The 20,522-nt window shown below is 37.6% G+C and overlaps 3 protein-coding genes across 3 annotated transcripts; all 3 read right to left on the minus strand.

Moving 5' to 3' along the window:
* Positions 1-23: 23 nt before the first annotated feature.
* On the minus strand, positions 24-1,406 carry LOC103960182 (protein RETICULATA-RELATED 3, chloroplastic-like). Its single transcript, XM_048575739.1, is given in 2 exon segments — positions 24-660; positions 662-1,406. Coding segments are annotated over 2 exon segments (1,077 nt in total). The 5' UTR covers positions 1,307-1,406; the 3' UTR covers positions 24-228.
* A 2,749-nt stretch (positions 1,407-4,155) lies between these two features.
* LOC103960181 (KH domain-containing protein At3g08620-like) lies at positions 4,156-8,678 on the minus strand. The gene is made up of 7 exons (XM_009372604.3): positions 8,112-8,678; positions 7,886-7,974; positions 6,646-6,797; positions 5,543-5,659; positions 5,334-5,450; positions 5,035-5,178; positions 4,156-4,670 (listed from the first exon to the last, which is right to left on the minus strand). The coding sequence occupies exons 1-7, from the start codon at positions 8,189-8,191 to the stop codon at positions 4,524-4,526; spliced, it is 846 nt and encodes a 281-aa protein (XP_009370879.1). The 5' UTR covers positions 8,192-8,678; the 3' UTR covers positions 4,156-4,523.
* Positions 8,679-17,715: 9,037 nt separating this feature from the next.
* Positions 17,716-20,263, minus strand: LOC103960180. Its single transcript, XM_009372603.2, has 2 exons — positions 19,608-20,263; positions 17,716-19,510 (listed from the first exon to the last, which is right to left on the minus strand). Exon 2 carries the CDS (start codon positions 18,973-18,975, stop codon positions 18,031-18,033), a length of 945 nt encoding a protein of 314 aa, XP_009370878.1. The 5' UTR covers positions 18,976-19,510; positions 19,608-20,263; the 3' UTR covers positions 17,716-18,030.
* Positions 20,264-20,522: the final 259 nt, after the last annotated feature.

A 20,522-nucleotide genomic window follows, 5' to 3' on the forward strand; every position in this document is an offset into this window, starting at 1 on the left:
AAACAGGAAAATCTCAAATGGGATTGCAAACATAAAAGGCTATTGTAATTCGTAAACAGATTCAAGTTGTGAGCCAGCACTTGCATAAACTTTTACAAACACCTAAAGTTCCATTAACTCTAAGATTTTATTTTTGCTACAAAAAAAAAAAACACTAAGCGCCCAAGTTTTAGTTCAAAATTATGAACAAAAATGACAGAAAGCCACACAAAAAACAACACCAAATCCTCATTTGAAAGTCGACTGATTGCTCTGCCCATCCTCACTCTCGGCCACCACCAATTTCTCCTTCTCCTCCGCCGATCCCACCTCCACTTCAACCGGTTTCTCCGCTACGCTCTGTGACCCCGTCAACCTTGCCAGCACAACAAACGACATCCCGCCGAGCACATTGTTCAAGCACCTCAGAACCACCACGGACGACTTGAACGCCAGTGGCGGAAGCCCCTTCTCCAGCAAAAACTCCGCCCCGTTCAGCGTCTGGTACCTCAAATTGCTGCTCAAACCCATGTGAGCCGCCCAAGTGAGCGCATTCAGCAGCGTAGGCGGCGCCTTATTCGGGGTCTCGAAATTCGGATCCATCTTCTTCCTCAATTTGATCAGCCCATTCGACAATGCGGTTCCAGCAAGCCCCGCCACGAATCCAACGGCAGCAAAGACCTGTGCCCTTGTACACGAAAGTCCCCAATCGATTCATCAAGCCATAGGAACCCGGTTCGAACATGTGGCTGGCCGGGCAGCTGGCGAAGATCGACGGAAGAGTGGCGGCGGAGGCGGACAGAGTGGGGGCCAACAAATACATGAGCGTAAAATTGAGGATGCAGCCGACGACGAGCGTCGAGAAGACGAAGTCAAGCTCGTTGAGGCCGAAATTGGGGCGGGAAGCCATGTCGCCGAGGACGCAGGAGCTGACGCCGACCACCTCCTCCATCAGAACCTTGAAGGGGAACTGCGGATCGGCGGCGACACGGGATCTCCACCCGTTGAGAAACATACCCAGAACTCCGAATCCCGAAACCGACGACGAGGAAGACGACGAGTCGTCGGAATTCCCATCTCCGCCTCGGCTCCATCCGCCGCTACTTCCTCCCGCTCCCGCGCCGCCACCGCCATTTCCGCCGGAAAACGAATGCTCTGGCGTTTGGACCCAGATGGGTTTTGGGACGAAAGAGAGAGGGCGATTCTGGGTCTTGGAGTAGGGGAAGGAGATCGAAGAATTAGGGTTGTCCGAGAATCTGCGGTTGTCGGAAGGGTTGTAGTGGTGTCTGCCGACTGTAGAGCAGCGAAGCTGAGCGGCGGCGGCCATGTTGATCTGAATCTAAATCTCAACCTCCCGAGTGATCAGTGATGCAATGAGAAACTTAAACCTAACAGTGAAAAATTTGGAAAAAAACCCCAAGACCAAGAGGAAAATTACAAAAAGGAATACCGAGGCCGGCCCCTTCCCTGTCCTCCGAAATCTCAAAACCCTAATAAATGACACAGAGACGCAGGAGAGAGAGAAAGACAGAGAGACAGAGGGAGTATTTAGTGTTTTACTACGACGCGCGCGTGTGAATTTCCATTTCCCGACGTACTTGGGACGGTGACACGTGTTATGGTTGAACTTGGACGCAATTGCGGAATCTGGTAATTGGTATTTGGGGCCAGGAATCGGTTAGCGGATCTTTTGGCTCGGCTGGTGAAGGGGCTTTTTGGTAATTAGAGGGGTGCCTGGTCCTGGTTCGTGCCCACTGTCCGGCCGGTCGGGCTGTGAATACGATCAGTCCCACTTTCTCGCATTGCCTTTATAACGTGGTATGCATTTTTAGCTCAAGTGGATTGTCTTGCAAGTTGATATATAGTACATGGGAAAATAATTTTTTACTGAGATGGAAAGTTGTAAACAATATACATTGAACGGGACTAACGTCGGATGAATCAAATGAGACTAAAATAAAGATGATCTCGTATTTCTATGAGAGTTGCTAGACTATAATGACAATGTTAGGTTACTATACTGAAGATTTAATCTCGCTATAAAGTATCGCAGTTTAGTGACTAGGATTAAATTGGGATATGACCACGAAATTTTTCTCCGTGGGACTTAGAGAATAAATTTTTTCTTTGGTTTGAAGCCATATAATGAAAGAACTATGGATAAGGTCCATAGCATTTTCTATTCAATTTTTTTTTTTTTTTTTGGAGTACAACAATATACTTACAATAAAAGAAAAAGAGTTCAGCTAAGCCAACCAATGATAGCCTAATTTGGTATCGAATTCACTCACCTACGAAATTCGAACCTAAAACCTCTCACTTACAAAAAGAAGAAATACCACAAGAATCATAGTACTAAATAACTCTTGTCAATTTAGTTATGATGAAATTTTGGATTGTTAGGTCTACAGGCCAGCTCGAGGGTATTGGGACTCCAACGAAACCACGACCGTGGAGTACAAGAAGTGAGCAACCGACCAAAAACTAAAATTAATTAGCAAACAAGTTTTCAATTTTTAATCCTAAAATAAAAACAGACAAGAACTGGGCATTGAGAAAGCATGGATCGTTGGACCAGTAACTGTTCCAATTAAGGGAGTGGGCTTTCTCAAATTTTTTCCCATTCACTCTAAATCTAACCTACATAAAACTAGCTTTAGTCAAAACAATTCTTCAGGTCTTCATTAGCTAATTAAAAAAAAAAGGTTTTTTCTAGCAAGAATGATCTTGAGGCCCGCTTAATTCTCATATTGATCCACGACGATGAAAATCGATAAAAATGATCTCTACGTCTATCCACCGTAAATCATTTTGATCATTCCGTAAAAAATCTATCAATACCCTTGTTAAGTGAAAGGATCAATTTTACAAAAATACCCTTGAAAAGTCAGCATAAGGTAGTTCACTCGACAATTTAATGAGAATATTAACAAATTTTCCACAAAATGACTAAAATGATTTACTATAAACAAACTCGAGAACTTTCTATTGATTTTCATTGTCAAAAACCAAAGTGAGAAGTTTGATCAATCTCATAAACCATTTTGGATAAAGTAAATTGTAGCAACAGTCTCTTAACTTTAACTCAATTTGAACAATGATCCCTCAACTAAAAATTTATTACCGTTGATTTCTTTTGATGTGCAGCTATGGTCCTTCAACTAAAAATCCATTATCATTGGTCCCTCAACTTTAATCCAACTGAAGAATTGGTCCCTCCACTTTAACCCAATTAGAGCAATGATCCTTCAAATTTAACCCAATTGGAATAATAGTTCTTCTAACGTAACTCATCTTGATAAAATTCTGACGAAGTTGAAAAAAAATAACCATATCTATCATTTTTATGTTTTTTTTTTTTTTTTTTTTTGTCAAAACAGTTTTGATGAGTTGAAGGACCCTAATTGTGACAATGGTCCTTCCAACATGACTTATTTTGACAAAATTCTAACTAAGTTGACAAAAATGACATAGCTACACATTTTAATGAGTTAAGGAACCAATGGTAATGAATTTTTAATTGAAAGACTATTGCTCCAATTTGATTAAGGTTAATGAACCATTGCTCCAATTTACTCTTTTGGATAAAAGAACCTCAAAAAATAGTAATATGAACAGTCTCTAAGACATGCTCTAAGAACCATATTAGGCGGACCATAATTGATTACAAGACGTATTAATTTGCATCAATCAATAGGGAAATGTTGTACTTTTACAACGTTAAGCATACGACGAACTGTAAACTCTTACGCCCTAGCTTCATACCGAATACGGTCGGATTTATCTAACTAGACAACAAAATAACAAATAGTATACAGAAAAATTGAACCAATAATCCTCCCACTTGGTCTACCATGTGGGTGGTTCTTTTGGAATCATTAAGCAAATAGCATAGTTAGAATCCAGCAATGGCCCTACCAGAAATATACTAATCATACTAATCAAGTCATGAAGCGCTTAATTAATCGCTTTCGCTTGCTTTACGACTAAGCCAACCGTGGTCTTGTATCAATTCAACAACATGTGCATTGTCTTCAAATGACACAATTTAAATAATAAAGATCCACATTGTAAAGAATCCAGACACTCCTGTTTATATGCTTATGAAAACGGCATTCGACATACGCTACGAAAGCTAAACACGACGGACCCATCGTCTTAATTAAGCTCTAATGATTGAACAATTAATTAACATATATTTTCACACTTACCTCAGAAGTAACTAACACAAGAATAAATCCAATGAATGCATTAGGTTTACACAGAAAACTGACCTCACCAAACCTACTCAAGAGCCAACCATATAAATTCCATCCCTTTTCGGTTTTTTTCTGAGATTTTTCTGTTTCGGGTCTCTGTCTGTCTGTTGTTCCAAAAAGAAAGATAAACAAAGCAAACAAAAACCAACAGAAAAGCTCACCAGCAAGAACTGTTAGACAATTTTCTTGTAGCTGTGCCGATGGAAATCTGTATTGCAAGGCTTTCTCGGCCATGGAGTTACTAAGGTGGAGGAGCACACATTAGAACAGGAGTAATATGAGCAATCATCGACCGGTTTTTGCACGCTTCATTCCGCTTGAATTGAAAGGAGATACACTACCACTTGGTCCGGGACTTTCTTCTCTGAAATTTGAGTTTAGCAAAGCCAACTCACGCAACTGCTGCCTCTTAATGAAATCTTGTGACTCATCCTGCAAGTGAAAGGTTTATATCCAGAAAGAAAGAAATAAAGAGCTAATGTCAAAATTAGGAAAAAGGTGTTTTGTAGTTAAAATAAATATAGAATTATCAGTGTTAGCATCTATGAACAAGTTCCGGTGAAGTGAATGAGAGATTCCAGCTTCGTTCAGCTACTTTTGTAGTCTTCCGATCAAGCAGGAATATGACTCCCATGCATTAAATGTAGGTGTTCTAATATTATCATATTTCCTCTCTAGATACAAGTACATTTGCATCGAAGAAAAAGTTACAGGGCAGAAATGTAAGGAGGATTAGCCATTCTTGATGTTTTACATAAATATCCAGCAAGATAACCAAAAGATTGGAGATAATTACCACAGGTTTTAGCAATTCTTCTATAATTTCTTGCGCCTGTCTCAGCCTTAAGTCAACCACACTGGCAGGTAAATCGGCTTCAATTAAGATGTGGAGTGGTTCATTCAGGTGCTCATAGCCTGGTCTTCCCCGGAGCTTCTCCTCCTTGATACCGAAAATTGAAATGATTAAGCTTGTAAACCAGAACCAATAACTTAAACATACAAAAGATGGAAAATGTTCTACATTCCAAAGTCAGATCTGGTTGATGGCAATTCAATAGTATTTAGACTAGAAAAGAATGAACAAATATGTTATACCTTGTCAGGATCCTTAATAGATCCTTTGCCCCTAATGTAAACACGACAACCTGTCGTAGCTTCAACTCGTTTCAGAGAATTACCTCTCGGTCCAAGAAGTCGCCCAACAAAATTGAACTGACATCCATTATGCACCAAAACGTTCAGTTATTTATTACATGGCAACCAATCAAACCGACAATAATGCTAACAGTATGCAAAAGACTTACATTGGGGTAAGTATCTACAGGGATTTCCAAACGTAAAATCCTTTTCACAGTGAAGGAACTAGGGCTCGCAGGCGCACCTTGCCAGTCCATCGTCATCCCATGCGGTCCACCTAATCTCTGTTATACAATGAAGGATCTTGCCATCTTAGATATTTAACATGTGTAATACAAACCACAGGTAAAAGATAGGGATGGATGACTGAAAGTAAAATGAGAAAAAGTATGAAACTCTGGCAGAATCAGAAATAGGAGTACATATATGTTTAATAAGAAAAAAGATACAAAGGATTATCGTTCACACTTTAGGTAATAACTAACTGCAACTTCTAGCTTCAAAACCAAAAGCATACTACAGGATATAAGCATGGTTTATCTTGCCCATATTGCTGGTCATAAAGTCACATCCCAAGACAATCATGGTGATTTCTTTATCTTTCTCACCTTACATGCATACTTCTTAGAAGCTTCAAACTCAATTGTTAGGTATGCATACTTCTTACGATCCGTTATTTTTATGAATTAATTTTAGGTGAAAGGGACGTTCTACGAGTCCAAATGTTTATCAAAATAAGAAAAATCTGTAATTCCAACGCTTTCAGTTCGCGCTCATGCTTAAGAACAGCTCTCTGAAATTTCACATATAGAATTTTTATGGACTAGAACCCAATTTCACATTGAAGTTGGGGGCCAACTCAGCTCGTGATGAAAAACGGAGTCAGTACAAGATAACACAAAGCAGATGGGTCCCCAAGGAAATGTTTTAAAATGTGGTGTTCTAACTATTCCCAGATCCGTACAAAGACAGCTTATCAGTTGAGGACCAATCTCTAAGGGGACCAATCTCTAAGGGATTCTTGCACAATAGATTGGCAGCATCATTTAATTGCTGTGGTCCCAACAATTTTTTGTATAACCTTTCAGTAATAAGCCCTCAGTGTAAGCAAAGTTCCCAAAGACACAAGTAAAGGAAGACACGAGGCATCATCACATGAGAGTTGGGTCGTTATGTACTGAATGAAGCATGAGGAAAGAGTATAAAATCACAGCAACCCGAGGGGTATAAAAGGTAGGATGTCCAAATAAAAATAAAAATAAACAATCACCTCTTGAGGAAGTCCATTCCAGCCACCCATTCCTGTCCCAGTAACATTTGATATAAGGTTGGAAGAAGCCATTGGACTAGGGCTTCTATGTCGCATTCTGTCAAAGTCGCCAAAACCTTGGTTGGACATCATTCCAGAAACCCGTAAGATCTCTGCACACAAAGGAGAATGTCACATGAGAAACTGCCCACACTATTAGAAGGACATACTGGAGAGGATGTTGTTCCAAGGTCGAGAAATAAGAAACTAAAGTGAACCGAGCAAAAAGGCCATTTTATCCATCTTAAAGAGAAAACAGGAAGAAACCGTGACAGCATAACCTAGACCTAGTCTTTGTAATGTAACACACACCACACCTTGATTGTGGATACCTCATAAGACTAAGATGTGCAATCATGAATAATTCATCGGGATGACTACTTTCTTGCACTTGCAACTTCAGATACTCCAATCGTCAACAAATTACCCAAGCAAAGAGTACGTTATCACTGTAAATTGTAAATCTACTCATGAAACAAAGCCAATCCACCCCTAGCCAACTCTTCTTCTAAAATAGCCATCAAAATTAACATTCCTAACGCTTTTATAATCTGTATATCTCAACATATATTACTTTTAAATTCCCCTTCCATTTTTTTTTTTAAACTAGTCACCAACATACACTGGTATTGGCAGTTCAAACGAATTGAAGTACACACTCCACACTTCAATGCACTCAAATACACAATTGGGCAATGCCTAAAGACCTTTAGATGGGTCCTCACATTCTTATCATATGCTTGCTTGATGCAAGCACACTGATGAGTCCAGAAAATGGATGCACAATTTTACAGTGGTTAGTAGTACTCTATCCAACTGTCATCAAATCATATGAATCATCGAAAATGACTCAATTATACGCAACCTTTCGAGCCTAATTTCAACACAAATTCTAACTTCCCCATTGGAGAACCACTAATAACACATGAGCCCACAATTAAGAGTTAGAATGTGAAGACAACAAGGACTGCAGACACAATTCCACAACGAAATGCAGAAACCAATGCAGGATCAGTTAAAAAACAGCTCTTTTCGACTGAGGAAACTAGCAGCCAAAAGTGTCATCCAGTAAAAAACAATCAGACCGATCTGTCCGGTAAAGCAAGCACATTTCACAGGGGCAAAAACAAACTAAAAGGGCACAAACCCAATACGCCCCACAAAAATCTAGATCCAAAACACTAAGATTTGTAGGCAAAACCTTGATTCAAGAGGCGGCTGCATATCGGAAGAACTTGCATGAACGGTCCAAGCTTTTGATGCTCTGCCAACAACTCCGACAAGTACTGACTGCAAAAACAGACAGATCAAACTTTCAAAAATTAAATTACAAAAAACTTCATTGGCAAGACTAAATTTTTCTTCTGGGAGTTGAATTTTTAAAGATTTAGAGAGGTGGGTTTTTCTAGAAGAAGGGAAGAACAAACCTGTCAACATCCGGGGTGCTTCTAATCTGAGGAGAAGCAGCTCTGGCAGGTGAGAAGTTGGGATTATACAAGCCTGACATGGCTTTTTCTCAAAGAAATTGAAAGAAATGGAAAAAGGGTTTTAGTTGGTGGTGCTGGTGTTGCAGAAGAAAAAGGAGAGACAAAGAGCCATCAAGCTAAAGGAGGGTTTGTTAATAGGAGAATAAAACGAAAAGGAAATTATATAAATAAATAAAAGGATGGAAAATAAAAAGAAAAGGGTCAGAGACAGCTCTCTCTCTGTGAATTTTGAAGAAAGGAAAGGAGAAAATCTTTAATTATTTTGTCTATGCAGAAAAAGGAAATTCAATTAAATAAAATGGAAAGAAAAAAAATAGATGAAGAGTTTTGGGGCAATGAGAAACTGATGAGTTTAAAAAAAAAAAAAAAGGGATCTATATTTTGGTTTTTAAGGTGGTAAAGATTCACAGGAGACTTTTCATCTCACGGTGGCCCATGAACTCAGAAAGACGGTTTAGAGAGAGAAAGACAGAGACTTGTGTGTGAGAGAGAGGGAGAGAGGGGAGAGAGAGAGAGGCATTTTTTACTGCTAGTTGAAGTTTCTGTGGAAAATCCATGTTTATATGTAACGAGGAGAAAGACCAATGGAAACGAGGGACACGTGTCGGCCATGCAGATAATCAAGCTGTGTAGAACTTCAACGGTGAGGTCCCAGGGAAGCAATTAGCCCCGATGGACAATGACAACAATGATGCTGCCAACGCAAGCATAGCTGGTTCAACTACGTCGTTTTGGTTTGTCCTTTCGGTTTTTCTACGCTTTACCATGTTTTGTGGGAGTGTTTGACTGCTTTTATGACTGATCTTACTGCTTCCTACTTTGTTTGAAACGTCTCGTTAACGTGTACTTGGAATATTTGTCACGTGATTAACAATAGTAATTTTCTAAGCATGCTGTAAAATCTCTTCAAGTTTCAACTCTCTTAAGAAAAATAATTTCAATCAAAACGAATGACATTTCAAACAGATATGACAAGAAAGGAAATAAAGGATTTTCAACCTATAGAGATAACACTGATTTACTCGGAGACTTTCCTACCCTTCTTGCCTTTCAAGTAATTTAAAACGTGTTTGCTTTTGAAAAAATGGAGGCAATCATTATCCAATACAAAGCCGATGTTTCTTGTCACTTTTGCCCCTTCATTTTTCCTGTTTAGGTTTCTTACCAAGTGAAATATTGATTCGTTATCCTTCCTCATATGATACATATTTAGCTTCTATAACTAAATTGTTATCTCAATTTTACGTTGTGAAATCAGTCTCTTAATATCATGAATCTCATTAAAGAGTCATAAAAAATGAGTTTTAATGTATTTCCCTTTCGATGAGATTTTAACTGTAAACGGTCACACACACGTTAACAACTCCCAAAGCATTTCTTATAGAAAGAAATTTTATTAACATGCACGTGAATAATTGTCAAAAGAAAATCTCTCTTCATATGTGATTTCATCGACTCTTTTCAATTATCGATTACAAATTGTTGTAGATTAAAATAACAGCTCTTTACTAAACAACCACAATTTTTTTCCCCACTCACGCATTTGTCTAGCCTTCACCCCAATGCTCAAATTTGTCGGAAAATGATTTACATACACTATTTTTTTTTTCTCCTTTTACACACTCATATGTTCATTTCTACCATCTTATTTTCCTGTTATTCAATCAATATAAAGGCTAAAATTAAACATAATGTACTTAAAGAATAAAAAGTGTATAAAAATCATTTTCCTATTTTCTGTTTAAACTTGTTTTTTCTATTTCTTTATTTTTCATTCATCATTCTCTACCCACATCATGATACTTCTCGCTCCACCAAACATAGTCATTTTTAATTAACAATTAAAAAAAATAGCATCGCCCTGTAGGCATGTTGATAGGATTAAAGTGGTAATTTATACTCTTAATTTTTAATTAGCGACCTAGAAAACAAAAATTATACAATTTTTTTCAGATGAAAAGAGTGTGAAAAGCAGTTTTAATATGTCCAACGGCCAAATTTATGCACAGTAATATTGCTACAACCGTATTTAACACTTTTGATGATTGGTGGGGAAGCAAAAAGGATATATAAAATGGAGGTGGAGGTGAGGGTTAAAAGTGATGGTGGTGGAGTGGTGGTACCTACAGCTACAGCCTGCAGAGGTTACTGCTAATATTGTTGTGGTGGTGGTTGGTGGACTTGTTGCAGGAAAGAAGAAACATGCAGCTGTATTCAACAGCTTATTAGTGATATAATGGCGATTAGTATAAGGCTTCAACCCACCTCCCACTCACACATGCACGCTGGTTTGGTTTGACAGGACTTCTACAGCTTTCATATATATGTATATATACACACACGTATAGGAAGCCTTGAAGGAAAGAGATTTTCATTTTTTTTTTTTGAACGAGACTTGGCTGCTGAAGATTCAGCAGCATCTCCGGCTGCCAATCAATCACGGCTGGACACGTGTTCAATTTGTGAATTTGTGTCCATCCGTGATTAGTTGGCAGCAGGAGGTGCTGCTGAATCTTTCAGCAGCCAAGTCTTTTCTTTTTTTTTCTTTTTATTTTAAATGAGGATTAGTTGTAGGATCCATATCATATTAAATTTTAACAATCTGAACCGTCTATTTTTCAAACTGTACCTCATAAATTATCCTTGCAAAATATTAGCCAAATCGGAAATGTTTAAGACATCTAATTGGGTTCAAAGAAATAAACGAATACTTTGTTATATAAGAAATAATAAAATTTGATCTTGATAATCAAATAGGCAAATGATTTCAGATTGAATTAAATTTTTGCAAAGATGATCATGAATCGAGACTTACAAAATAAACGATTTTGACTGTTAAAATTTGATATGGAATGAGCTACACACCCAATCCCCATTTTATGAAAAAAAATAAAGATTCTTTTGCGTAAACGACCTGCATATGTATATTTGTGTGTATCCGAATTGACTTTCGAAGTATCCAAATATTAAATAATCAATCTGGTTTTTATGATGATTTGATTAGTGTGTGTTGTTGTCACTTCTTCGTTTGACGTTTACCTTTCAATTGTGTCACATAAAATTTTATTAGTTTTTGAAAAATAAAAATTGTTGGTAACCTGGTTCTTGATTTGACTCAATTTGTTGTTTTTGAGCAGCAGTACTCTGTTTGTGGAAGTTGATTCAGATTCTCTTCTGTGTCATTAGGGTTGGCTCGTAGCTAGTTAGATTGAAGGAATTTGTATTTGATGCTCACTGTTTTTCGTACAAGTGATTTCAACAACATTCTTAGATCTTCTCGACACTTATTCTTATATGTTAAACAATATTAGAATTTTAGGTAATGTATTCTTGAAAGATTAATTCTACAAAAATCAACCAAATTCAAAACTATGTACTCACCGTGCGCAACAATGAAAAATATAAAAAACCGAAAATGTCTAACTGAAAAAGTCAGTAACACCTCCTCTTCAAGTATTAGGGTTTATATCTTCTTTCATATCCATGTTATAGTAAACCCAAATTTTCTCAAAGAAGAAAAGAAAAATGCAAGAGAATTTGTATAAATGTGAAGATTTTAAGCTACTGCCTTGCTTTCCAGCTTGACAAGGTGTTGAATTTTTAGCAGGCACTGAACATTACAACCTGAGCTCGTTTTTGTGTTTGATTATTTTAAGCTTTGTGTTTATAGGATCATGAACCCTAGATCGATATTGATCACTGTTTCTGTCACTAAGCCTAACATATGAAATTAAAAGGGAAGAAAATCGCAAATACGAATAAATATCTGTAAATATTGTCAAACTCACAGTGGGGCTCGAAAGCTCCATGAAAAATGATTGTGATGCTGATGCAGGCCAAGATTTTGACCAGTCTTTGCATCCAACTCAACTCAACGAAGTCTGAACTCAACTCAAAAGGAAGAAGAAATGTATACCACCTATTTTATATGAATGCAAAGACAACAGAATCTCCTAATATATATCATCGACGTATATTAATTATTACACATTAGGATTTGTCGGTATTAGATCATTAGTTTTAAGATTATTGACTGCACATCGAACTTTTCATTCACTCTGTGCATGTTGCAAACCAAATATGGTAAAAAGAATTTACAAAGAAAGAAGATAAAAGGTTGAAAAAGGATTGCGTCTTTCAGCATATGGTTTAGGGTTTATCATTCCACACAATCAAGTATTTTCAAGCATTATCATAAAAGGAAAAAATACAAGTTATGTACAAGAACTTATCGTTGTTACGTCATTACGTTAGTAACGGATATGATTTCAGTGATTGCTGTCGTAACTCGTCAGTTTTTTATTCACACTAAACTCACATATGAGTTGTGTGCGTCATCAGTTGTCTTATATTCAAGTTGTGCGCATCATACAACACACTATAAAACACAAGCACACCTCAAACTATTAGACACGTGCACGCTCTGACATAAACAACCAATTATGTCAAAAGACTTTTCCGAGTTTTGCATTACTCGTAATTAATATAGTTAACGTTTAATTATTACTTAGATGTAACTCTCTTAACATAAACTATAATTGGTCAATTTTATACTTACCATACACTAACCAAATTTAGCTCGAAACTTGTAGAACCAAACTTGCTTGTCACTTGAAGAACTCACTTAAAATTGGGAAGATGAGAAGAAAACAGGATCCGACATCCGGAAAGTACAATCTGGCCCACTGGACCAATAAACGTTTTCAAACTGGGCTCACTAGTAATTTTACCCAACCACCCACCCACCGTCAAATGTGTTGAATTTAGCACCTATACAAAGTTTGGTTTTTTAGCCGAAATAGTCTTTGAGATTGGCATACCTCCTTACTTTACTTTTTGAAATTTGAAATAAATAGAATTGGTCCCTAAATTCGTCTACTATCAATCATTTTGGTTCTTTCGTAAAAAAATCTCCATTTAATATGTATAAAAGGACAAAAATACAATCAATTTTTGTCAAATCATTTCAACCTATTTTACTAAATGAGAGTACTTTTATTATTTTGGTCCTTATTTAACAGAATTTTTCTTGAAAATATCAAAATGATTGATTGTGGGCAAACTCAAGGACCAGTTATGTCGATTTCAAATCTCACATATTAAAGTAAAGAATTATATCAATATCAAACACCACTTTAACTAAAAAGTCAAAAAGTTTTGATGGTTAATTGTAAAAAAATACTTTATTCAGGTGGTAAATTGCACAAAACTAAAACTTTCCGTGCTATTTGTGCTATTTTGACAAATAAAAGTAAAAGGAGTCTCCGTCTCCGTCTCTCACATATCGACTATCGTTTCTGTTACACAGACTGTGGAGGTAAAGCCGAGGAGAGAGAGAGAGAGAAGACGAGGAAGCTGAAGGCGGAGGAAAGATGTCGCTGGTATGGATGGAAGCACTACTTCCTCTCGGAATCATAGCGGGAATGCTCTGCATCATGGGGAATGCTCAGTATTACATGCACAAAGCCGCCCACGGCCGGGTTCGTTCCTCTCTCAGATCCATTTCCACCTCCGTCTCTCTCTCTCTAGAAATTGTTTGAATTTGTGTGATTCTGATTTCGAAAGTTCAAATTTTTTATGCGATTGTGATTTGGGAAAGTTGAAATTTGTGATGTTTTGGGCAGCCGAAGCACGTTGGGAACGACATGTGGGACGTGGCCATGGAGAGAAGGGACAAGAAGCTCGTGGAGCAGGCGTTTGCTCATATCCAGAAGTAGATTGCCTTTTCCGGTACTCATCTTTTTCAATTTTGGGTTTCGAGTTGGGATCGTTTCTTTTGATTTAGGTTTTTTCATACTTAATTTCTGTCTTTGCTATAGTGATTACTGAGGTTAAAACTTAAATCCAGCTGCTACTTTGTGAGGGTAAATTATGTTTCTTTCGAACTGAATGTTAATCTACAAATTATGGTGACGTATCTGCATAGATGCAATTGTTTAAGACTGCATAGGCGTAATGGTTTTAGGAAATCATGGGAAATTTTGGTATAAGGATGAGTCAAACTGGAAGTTATAGATGCAATGGTGCATATATTTTTGTTTTGACTAAAGAGGCTTCGAAGAACCTATGATGGGTAGGATTGTGTCATTTGGGATTGAGATGTTGAGCTACTATATACATGAAGCATCCTATCAAGTTGGGTAGATTCGTAGGAATTTGAAATTAGATGATGGGACTTATGCTTGCTGTTTTGAATTGCAATGGATTGTAAAAAGGTCAATTTGTGTGTGAATCTTGACCCCATCAACAGAGTTGCACAATACATATGTTAGATATACATGCATTGTACGTGATACAGATGGTGCATTTTCTTTGTAGTATTTTCTTTGGTTGGATTTGGGGCCTTGTTAGAACTTAGGACCTCCTTTTTGTTTCACCGTGTAAAAGAGGGTATGGCTTGACTATGAAAAATATCCAGTGTTTTGGTGCACCGGCCTTGTGTCGTCCAAGCCAAGTCATTCCACTCCAAGACAGTCCCTCGTAACAAACAAAGCCAGAATGTTAGTATGGGAAACTCGATAAGTGATTCTAACTTTTTATCGTATTTGTCTACTACTTCTTGCAAAGATTAGCCTTGTTTTTTTTTTTCTTTCTTTCCTGCATAGGAACACTAGTCTTTGGTTTAGCTATCTGTTGCATCATAACCTTTGATGATAGTTTGGGATTTTAAACTTTGCTTATAGGATTTGAAACTATGATCATAGGAGTTGATTGATATATGCTTTCAATACAGTGAATTTGAAAAAGTAATGCAATTAGGAAGCTTCAACGAGGGTTGCTTTTCAGGTTTTTGTATGCATCCCTGTTGATGTGAGGGCTGCAAGAACCATGACATAATTTTATTTTCGGAAGTTTGACAAAGTTTTACCTCCCACTAAACACAAGTCTAACAGTAGCAGGTCTTGTGGGAATAGTTTTTAGTAATCCACTAATTTATAATTATTAGCTTGTGGATGGTCTTTAGAGGAACAAGCATTGTGATTTCACGATACAAGAGCCCAGCTTTAAAGAAACTAAGAGACGTTTAAAGTGATACATGTAATGCATGTACTAATGTCCTCTCTTGAGGGATATTTTCAACCTTTCAGGAACCCTTTTATTTAGAGGCCTTGGCAGCTTTCATGTGCTAGGACTTGAAACTTGAACCGAACGGGATCCTTTCGTGTTAACTCCAGTTCTTATGATACTGTGTGGTTCAAACTGCAGGAACCTTTGTGAATGGAATTTCGAGAAGCAATAAAGTCATGACCCCATTCAGAAAGAGCCTAAGAGCAACTCCAATCACAAGTCTTTTCGTTGTATAAGAACTTGCATAAGCTGTCAGACTGGTAATGGGAAAACTTATGTGCTCGACTGATTTTATTTGTAATGTTAACCTTCGGATGTGATTCGGGTATGTCTTTCCCGTCGCACAGTTAGTGCCAGCGATTTTTGTCGTCCACACGAATTATTTGCAGTAGGCGAGACCGTATCTACTCCGTAGATATCCATACAATTATACAGTAGAAATATAATGATGCCGCCGAAGGTAGATTGTTCATCGCTAATTACTCATGGAGAGCAAGAGCTGCTCATGCATTCAGAGAACATACCATCTAGTATCTTCCGTATTCTAATTTTCTCGGAACAATGACTATCACAATTCACAATTCCAAGTCAATAAAACACGTCATGAATCCCTCTTCGCATGGTGTTTGTTTGGGATTTGCTTCCGTAAGAAGCATTTCTGCGCATGATCACTTTTATCAAAAGTGCTTTCACTAGAAGCATGTCAAAAAGCTCTTTTATAATATATAAGTACTCGTAACTTTTTATGCCAGACGCAATTAAAATTTGTCAGAAAGCTTCTAGTACGTTCTAAAAATAATGTTAAATAGAAATATGGCCATTAACGAGGGTGCATTTTTTCACTACTCTACTCATTACTATTGAATTAGTTTAAATTATATAGATTTCGACATTTAAATGCATCTAACTATAACAAATAGGGTGGTGAGCAAAAATATTACCATCAACGAGAGTGAGCAATTGATCATATGGTCATCCCTTACATGATATGAAACGAGGTGGAAGAAAATGATTGGTGCTACCTTGTCATGGTGTTTGGAGCTTGATTCCTTGGCACTCACTCTTGCATTTGAGGTGTTGGGTGCCATTATTTTTTGTTTATTCCTCTCTTATTATTTATTTATTTCTTTTCAACTTTTTCAATTGTTATTTTATTTTTAGGGAATTGTTATTAGCACTCTAAAAATCTTATTCTATACTCTCATAAGTGTATTTTTCTTTCTAATTATAAAAAGTGTGGAGTGCCAAATGAGATTTTTGGAATGCTAATAACAATTCTTTATTTTTATTGCTCTCTTATTATTTAAAAGAGCTGATGAGATGGAGATAGCAGTCTTTCAAATTTAATATTTTTGTTGTGGGCTCGTTGTTTTTGACCTTTTTTGTTGTATTTGGACTGCGGTTGAGCTTTATATTTCATGTAATCGTTTTTTTAATTAATAAAAGTTTCTAGTTGAAAAAAATAATAATTTCATCCATCATAGGATCTGAATTATGAAATGAGGAGGTGGAAGGAAAGGATTGGTGCTACTTGTTTTGGAGTTTGGAGCTTGATTCCTTGAAACCCACTCTTGCAACTTGAGCTGTTGGTGTTGGGTGCCATTATTCTTTGTTTATTGCTCTCTTATTATTTATTGTTTTTTGAAACCTTTATTTAGTAACACTTTTGTTAATTATTATTTTATTTTTATTAAAACCAGCATTTAAAACAAAAAGAGGAGCCAAAGAATATAGAATTCCAATTACTACATAAAACTTTGGACCTGAAATTCATATAAAAAATAAAAGTAAACTGTATACAACATTATTTAATATTTCTCAGGGAAAATAAAATAAATACAATAGTCTTTTATTTTTATGTTTTTTTAAAAAAAAAAATGGCAGGTGGAGGAGAGCAAAGACAAAGCTATAGCTGACAGCACTCTGAACAAAGAAAATGACAAAACTACAAAAGTATTGGACGGTGCGTTTAGCCATTAGTCATGGCAGAAAATAATGGATTCCTCAGCCATCTGCAATCTCATAGGATAATCAAAAGTTATAATCTCACAGTAAAAAGGAGCAGAAAACGATTAATTGCAGTTTACCGACATCCCAAACCGATAATGCAATGTTATTTTAAAGCGCAGAAACACATAATATGACGTTATTCATTTGATATGCAACGTGGTTTGCCAAGAGTGTGTAGGTAAGACGTACCATCGGAGGGGATCGCAGAACCGGTCACATCTAATGGTTAAAATATTACATCCATATCAAATCCCCAATTGACTGCAAAGTGGAAGCATCATCCAAAAGAATTTGCTCAGATATCAGAAAAGCTACTCTAACTTTTGCTCCAAGTCAAATCCAATTCACACAGCTCATAAAACTAGTTACCCAAAACATGCAAGACAGAATCAAGTTCTTACAAATTGCCAACATGTTAAAAAGGAAGGAATGCTAGAAAGATGAGACAGTAGAGGAAACAAGAGGATGTGCAAATGAAACTTATGATTTCTTCTCAATGGAACAACTAAATTCATGACATATAGGAATCACTTATCGGCTAAATTTCACGGTTTCACACCAACAATGAATCGTAGTAAACTATCAGTGAGTGACAACAGATTTACACAAAAAAAAAATCCTGGATTACCCACAGTGACACAAAGAATCTACCAAAGACCGTAGATGGAGGCACCACCATAAAAAGGTGTGACTGGACGAATTTGTGAATGCACGAATTGAACTTTGAATGTTGAATGGTGGTCGGAAAGAACTGGAAGCTTGTACAAAATGGTGGGAGGAATCAAGGAACGTATTCAGTCTCGATGGTCGGTTGCGTTCGCGTAAATGTTGCCGCAGGTGCCTTTGCATCTCCGACTGAGGTCATTTGCAAGGCTTCTCCTACATCTGCTGCCTTCTCCATCCGTTGTAAATTCTTCCTTTCCCTGTACTTTTTCGCCCATAGTACTAAGAACGACAACAATGCCAACAATGCTAATCCACCCACCACAGACCCAACAATTATCCACACTTTTGTATTACTCTTCTTCTTTTGTTTACCACTAGGGATTGAAGGGGTAGGACTTGGAGAGACTGGTGCTGGAGAAGGAGCAGTGGACTCGACCGCTATAGAGAAGTGCCCCTGTTGGACTGTTGAGCATATATTGCCTGATTCCACATTGCTGAAATTGACTGAACCGTCCAAATCAAACGAAACACACTTTGCCATTGTCCCTGCAGGGGCCGGTTTCACATCCTGGAATTCGATCGTTATGGGATCACCAGATGCCCTGATATCCAATTCGGGCAGATTTTTCGCTGATAGGTTGCCAGCATCATAAGCAAGAAGACCGAGTACTGGAGCTAAGTAAGAGTAACCAGGTAACGGGTAATACACCATTGACCAATTGCCCAAGTTTTGGTACACCAAAACAAGCCTCTCCACATATGGACTCTCAGTGACACCCTCGGGGATCTCAAACTCTTTGTACATGTCAAAACCTTTTCTGTACAAGCTACCACTCCTGAGCCTCATTGCTGCAATCTGAATTCCAGTCAAATTCGAGGGAACACTACCATCAAATATAACACCAGTCTTGGGATGAACAAAAGCCCTGTAGGCATAATCTTGCAGAAGCACATCAAGACCGCGTGCTGAGCCTCTTGAGGATTGTGCAGACACATCAGGCAGCCGGGAGAAACATATCACAAAATACAGCATCGCGAGACTTCGGAAAAGAAGCCCCATCGATGCTTTGGAACTTCGAAAATCAGCACAATGCCAGTCAAATCCAATTTGGTAGAAACCCAATTCCCAGATGACAATATGCACCCAGAAGACTTCCTATTTATAACACTTCGGATCCAAAGAATGATAACTGAAAATGTGCAAAAAATTCTGCAAATTCAAGCTTCAAAACCTCTGGTTTCCGACTTGTAAATCCATTATATCTCCAACTAATAGAAACACCGGATGCTTGATAAAGGAAGAATGATTTGTCAGGCTCAGAGAAGAGAAAGTGTATTTTATAAAGCGACTTTGAAGGTTTCAACCGTTGCAATTCTTCAGATTTTGCTTTTCCCTTTGGAATCCTTGTAAAAGAAGATCTCTCAGAGACTCAAAGGGCTTGGCTTTCGAATCTTTTCAGCTCGAAGAAATTAAAACCCCGATTATTCGCAATAAACCCATTTAATACGAACGAAATAAATCGAAATTGAAAGCGACCCGAGAATCTCTCCCCTCTTTCTTCTTCAGACGGTCAAATTTGAGCAGTGAGATCATACTATCATAATTCAGACCAATAAATGGAGAAAGAAAACAGCAGATTCAGTACAAAGATCAAGAACCCAGGTGGAGATTTTAACAGGGCAGCTAAATACCTGATCTTTGCGGCGGAGCTTTTCTGGGTTTGAGCGCAAAGCCCTAAATCTTGACGTATTTGCGTCGGTTTGCGGCGGAGTTTTCAGGGTTTCTCGACAGCTGAGTGTAAAAAGAGCATGCACCTCAAAAACCCACGAGGAAATACAAATCCCTCACAAGAATTCGCAACCAGAAGGCACGTGAGAACCCGACGCTCTTCAAGAATAGCGCCATTGAATTCTCTCGCCAAAAAAGATCACAGCAGTAAATGGCTTCCCAACAACCCCGAGACACAATTAGGTGGCGAAAGAATCAGAGCTTTAATGGGGTTCTGAAAACGCCTGCATTTTGAAAAAATCCGACAGGAAAGCACAGAGAAAGATTCAGCTGCGGTTTCACGGCTGCAGAATCCGATTCGGGGATCGGAGTGAAGAAGGGAGGAAACCGATTCCCGGGTAATCAGTACATTTTGTTTCTTGAGCGGAAAATTTGGGATTAATGGTTGTGGAAGATAAGCTACGGCACCATTAATTTGGAGATTAAAATCACGAAAATATAGAAGAAAATCTAATGGGGAAGAAATATACGAGATAAGCTGCTTGAGATTGGAGATGGCCAGCGAGGAGATGTACTGGTTGGCAGTGAAGCGAAACAGAAAGACAGAGAACTAGTGTGGGAAATTGGAATAAAAAAAAAAAACATAAAAGCAAGAAATTGATAGTTTTTTACTTATTTTTTTAATTAATTAATTTGTAATATGTATTATATATGCTAATTATTTTTTATTGTCATTTACAGGTGTGTTTTAACTTTTAACATTAAACCCTACCTAATTCTTCTCTCTTTTGTTTCTTTCTTTTTTGGGTTGATACTATTACCCTTTTTGTTTCACTATTCACAAAATGACTCTTACAAATTCACTTGTGTTACACTAT

The sequence above is a fragment of a genome, unplaced genomic scaffold (genome assembly GCF_019419815.1).
Source record: "Pyrus x bretschneideri cultivar Hongxiangsu unplaced genomic scaffold, Pyrus_bretschneideri_v1 Contig11, whole genome shotgun sequence".
Taxonomy (NCBI): Eukaryota; Viridiplantae; Streptophyta; class Magnoliopsida; order Rosales; family Rosaceae; genus Pyrus; species Pyrus x bretschneideri.

Bases quoted from the DNA above. Each gene is read 5' to 3' on its own strand.
- LOC103960181 (XM_009372604.3), bottom strand. From the start codon at position 8,191: ATGTCAGGCTTGTATAATCCCAACTTCTCACCTGCCAGAGCTGCTTCT. The intron at 5,660-6,645 runs GTGATTGTTTAT...ATTGTATAACAG, and splicing joins GGAATGGACTTCCTCAAGAG to AGATTAGGTGGACCGCATGG. The intron at 4,671-5,034 runs GTAATTATCTCC...TTTCACTTGCAG, and splicing joins AAGAATTGCTAAAACCTGTG to GATGAGTCACAAGATTTCAT.
- LOC103960180 (XM_009372603.2), bottom strand. From the start codon at position 18,975: ATGGGGCTTCTTTTCCGAAGTCTCGCGATGCTGTATTTTGTGATATGT.